Genomic DNA, 4133 nt, shown 5'->3' on the forward strand with positions numbered 1-4133 from the left:
CAGTTGAGGGGGGAGGTGTTCTCTACGAACCTACCTTTCCACTCACGAGACTTCTAACACAAGGAAAACAAGTTCCTAACTGCATTGTACACAACTCGAGAAAATATTTCAATCAAAATTTATTGGGTGACCTCATTAAAAAACCCTTATAAGGGAAAAATAGTGTCCCCTAATGCAATGTACAACGTTACTGTTTAACTGGAATAAAACTTGAAGTTGGCCGCATTCCATGTGCGAGGAATTGTGCCTCCTTTCAGTGTCTCAAATCTGCATGCTTTGTTCCCGAGGACCTCTGTTACTCTGAAAGAACCAGTCCACACGGGGGAGAGCTGATGTGAGACTAACGGAGTCGCCTTCTCGGATTCCCGGTATCTTTCCTCAGGTTCTTGCCATATTCTGCTCACAAAGCATATGAGTTTTTGAAACTGGTCATGTTCTTGAACAAGGACTGAAATGATCTTCTGATCGATCACCACTAGATACAAACTAAATGGCGTGCTTGGCTGTGGTTTGCACAGGACTGGAGGGCTGGCTAAGTACTCCTTCAACTTGATGAACACCTCTTTACCCTCTTGGTAAGGGAGGTCGCCCCCTCCTCCGACTGATGCAAATCCAGAGACAAGACAGACATGCACCTCGTCAGCGTGCACCTTTCTGGGTTTATTTTCGTATCACGCTCAGTGAGCAAGAAACCCAGAAGCTTCTCTACTTCTATTTCAGACACACGCTTCTCGGGGTCCAGTTTCAGCCTGTACTCAGCTATCTTTACGAACAAACCTTCTAAGTTAGTTAGGTGCCGTTCCTTTGCCCTCGAGTGGACAGGTTGGACCTTGGCCTTCAGATCATGCGTCGTTTGGTCGAGGGCGTTGTTATAAGCGTAGGTCTACCTAACAGTATGTTATAAGCGGAGAGGGCATTGACAACGAGATACCTGATGTTCTCCGTACGGGACGCGGTACCATCCGTGAAGGTGGTCCTCAGTTCTTAATGTTCGCGCACCTCCACCTGGTCTCCCGCGAAACCGTACAGGAAGCCGGTGTAGGGCCTTAGCATGTCAGGAGATAGTTGCAGCTTGTTGAAAGTCATCCAGAACATTACGTTCCCCGAGCTTTCCCGATCCACTAGTACACGGTGCACCTTCCTTCCTGCGGTTACTACTGAGATCACCACCGGGTCGTTGTCATGGGGAACAACGTTCTGAAGGTCGGCCTTGGTGAAGACAAGGTCGACATCAAAAACATCGTCGGCCCTTTGTGCTTCTACCGACATCACGACCCGGGCGTATCTCCTCTGCTGAGAAGCGGTACAACCTCCTCCCGAAAAACCTCCCGCGATGGTGTGAATCTCGCTATGCACGGGGACCTCATGCCCCTGGTCACCCCTGTCACCGCCACGTCCTCGGCACCCTGCTTTTCCTGCAAGTAATCCCTCAGGAAGTCGTTCTTCACTAACTCATCTAACTGGTGCCCCAGTGCCAAACAGTTGCATATGGGGTGGCCGAATGCTTGGTGGAACTCACACCAGGCGTTCTTGTTGGGCCCAAGCCTCTTGTCAGGCTTGGGGGTACCTTTAGCTACTCCACTATGTTGGGGATAGCGATGAAGTCCTTCAATTCTACCACGAAGTCGTGCCTTGGTGGCATGTTGTCCCTTTCACGCCCCTTGGTTTGAGGCCTTCCTATTGGGTAGGGCTGCTGCTTCACGGGGGCCTTCTTCCCTATCGTTGCCTCATGCACCCTTAGGGTTTGAGGTCGACCTGATGCACGGGGGCGCTTGGGGACCACACACGTGCGTTTCTCGTTAACCTCCCCTTCTGCCGCAATATGTGCCACCGTGCGACGCCTTATCTCGACAAAAGTCCTGGGGCGGTTTTTGATGAGTGACTCGTTGAAGGGCCCTGACACAATGCTCTTCCTGAACACGTGCACCATCATCCTTTCGTCCTTGAGGTTCAACCTCACTACCTGTGCTCCAAAGCGGTGGAGGAACTCCTTCAATGACTCTCCCTGATATTGTCTTATGTCAAAGAGATCATAAGAGATAAATGGGGGAGCCTGATTCGCGATGTACGGTGCCCTAAACAGCTTCGTGAGTTGTGGGAACGACGTCACGTGACTATCAGGGAGGCTGATGAACCAATCCATCGCTGTTCCCACCAGCGTGCTCGTGAATAGCTTGCATCTCACCGCATCGGAGCTCCCAACTAGCATCATCTGCGTGTGGAAGGCCGTGAGGTGGCTCTCTGGGTTCTCCGTACCAGTGAAGGTAACTTTGGGCCCTACAAACGTGGCTGGTATCACGACATCCATGATTTCTTGCGAGAACGGCATAGGGAACTCCCTGGGTGGCGTCGCAGGTTCTTGATCTTCCTCCTCACGTTCGTCTGCCTGGTTTTGCAGATCCCTGCGCAATTCCTCATTCGAACGACGCAGTTCTTCGTTCGTTGCCCGTGACGCAACCAAATCAGCCTGGATGTGTTCCTGGTTCGCTCTTGATGCAACCACTTCTTTTTGAAGGGCCTGCGTCGTTTCCATAACCTGTTGCAAGGTGAGACTTTCAACCCCGTTTGGTGCAACAAGTCCTTGCATCGTACTTCTCATATTCTGGATCTTTTTCCTTCTTGCTAGTGGGACAATGTTTTGTATCGTGCCCCACGGTGAGCGCCAAATGTTTCTGCCGGTTGACCGTAAACGTCTTCATGCGTCTACGTCACTCTTACGTCTAGAATCCATGCGCTTGCACGTGCTTTCCCTTTGATGAATGCCTGAAAACACAAAGACAAAGGGCGCCCTAGAGGCCGTTTGCACTCCGACGCTCAAGTCAATCTTAGGGCAAAGAAACACCAAAACTGTTTAACGTAAATAACTGTGTGTGTTAAGCGGTGCAAATCAATAACGTACCTTACTAAGTTTGTTACTTCCCTTTATATAGGCTGAAACTAGGGTTTCCACTTTACCCAAAATGGGCTTTCTGAGGGGGTGGGCCCAACACTGTCGTTACCTACTCTTAGGATAACCTAGCGCGTGAGGTTCTCTAACTGGAGTGCAACCTCTGACGGGGTTACCACCTGGATGCCTCCTCGTGCACCTAATCTTTGGGGTCTCCCGCCTTGGGAGCGCCCTAGCTGTTCACGTGTCATGGATGCAACTCACCCCTTGAACATGACCCTCACAGGTCGTATCTTTCTAGTGGCTCTGTACTTGTGTTACGCTTAAACGTGTCATCCACTCCACAAGCATGGACCCTCGTGACCTAGGCTTCTCCCTTACTGATAGCTGGTGTGTGGTCTGGGATCCACCTCTCGTGGCCCAGCTCTGCTGTTCGGGTTCCCGATGTCTGACCTCTCCACAATGACTAGTGGCACGTTGGTACATCCTGGTGACCGATGTCTGACCACTCTTTGGTTCCTTGGCGTTCGTGCCTCGCGAGACACTGACCCATGCCGCTCGTAGAACCCCGCTTAGGTGGCCCTAACATTACTAGTGGTTAATGACGCTTGAGGACTGGTCGGTACAGTTATCATTTTGCAAACAAAGTATGACCATGTTTTCTGCTTAGTTGTTTTTACCACTTAATCAAAATTCTAAGGTGTTCACTACAAGAAAATTGGTCATTACCTATTGATAATTGCATATGAATTTTACATATGAATCCATATCCATATGTAAATTGCTTCTACATACTAATTTTTCCATATGTATCGATAAATAACTTTTGTAGAAATTATTTGTACAAAACATTTGTATGTAAGGTTGACACGCTAGGGTGGGAAAATTTTATAAAATTTGTATGTAACGTTAACTCCATTCGTACGTAAAAGAAGACATCCATTACATTCAATTCTTACATACAATTTTTATAAATTATTCAAAATAAATAAATTTGCAAAGCTTATCTTTGTGGACACATTTTCAAAACATACTACTTTCAAAGAAGCCATTATCGCCCCTAAAGGTTATCTTTCTTTCTCGAAGCTAAAAATATAATTTTCATAGAAGTCATTGTCCTTCCCTCCATCTAAGCACTCCATATGACTTTTCCCAAAAATCTGAGTTACCTTAACCTAAACTGCAATGTGACCTAAGCTGAAAAAGTGGTGTGTCCTAAGTCCAAATCGTGAAACGAGTTTAAGCA

At 48.1% G+C, this 4133-nt stretch overlaps 1 protein-coding gene across 1 annotated transcript; it reads right to left on the bottom strand.

Annotated features, from left to right (window-relative positions):
• Window positions 1-1573: 1573 nt before the first annotated feature.
• Window positions 1574-2587, bottom strand: LOC137824631 (uncharacterized). The gene has a single exon (XM_068630297.1). The coding sequence runs from the start codon at window positions 2585-2587 to the stop codon at window positions 1574-1576; it is 1014 nt and encodes a 337-aa protein (XP_068486398.1).
• Window positions 2588-4133: the final 1546 nt, after the last annotated feature.

Source organism: Phaseolus vulgaris, chromosome 8 (assembly GCF_000499845.2).
Source record: "Phaseolus vulgaris cultivar G19833 chromosome 8, P. vulgaris v2.0, whole genome shotgun sequence".
Classification (NCBI taxonomy): Eukaryota; Viridiplantae; Streptophyta; class Magnoliopsida; order Fabales; family Fabaceae; genus Phaseolus; species Phaseolus vulgaris.

Excerpts from the sequence above, each read along its gene's own strand:
- LOC137824631 (XM_068630297.1), bottom strand. The coding sequence starts at position 2,587 with ATGCAAGGACTTGTTGCACCAAACGGGGTTGAAAGTCTCACCTTGCAA.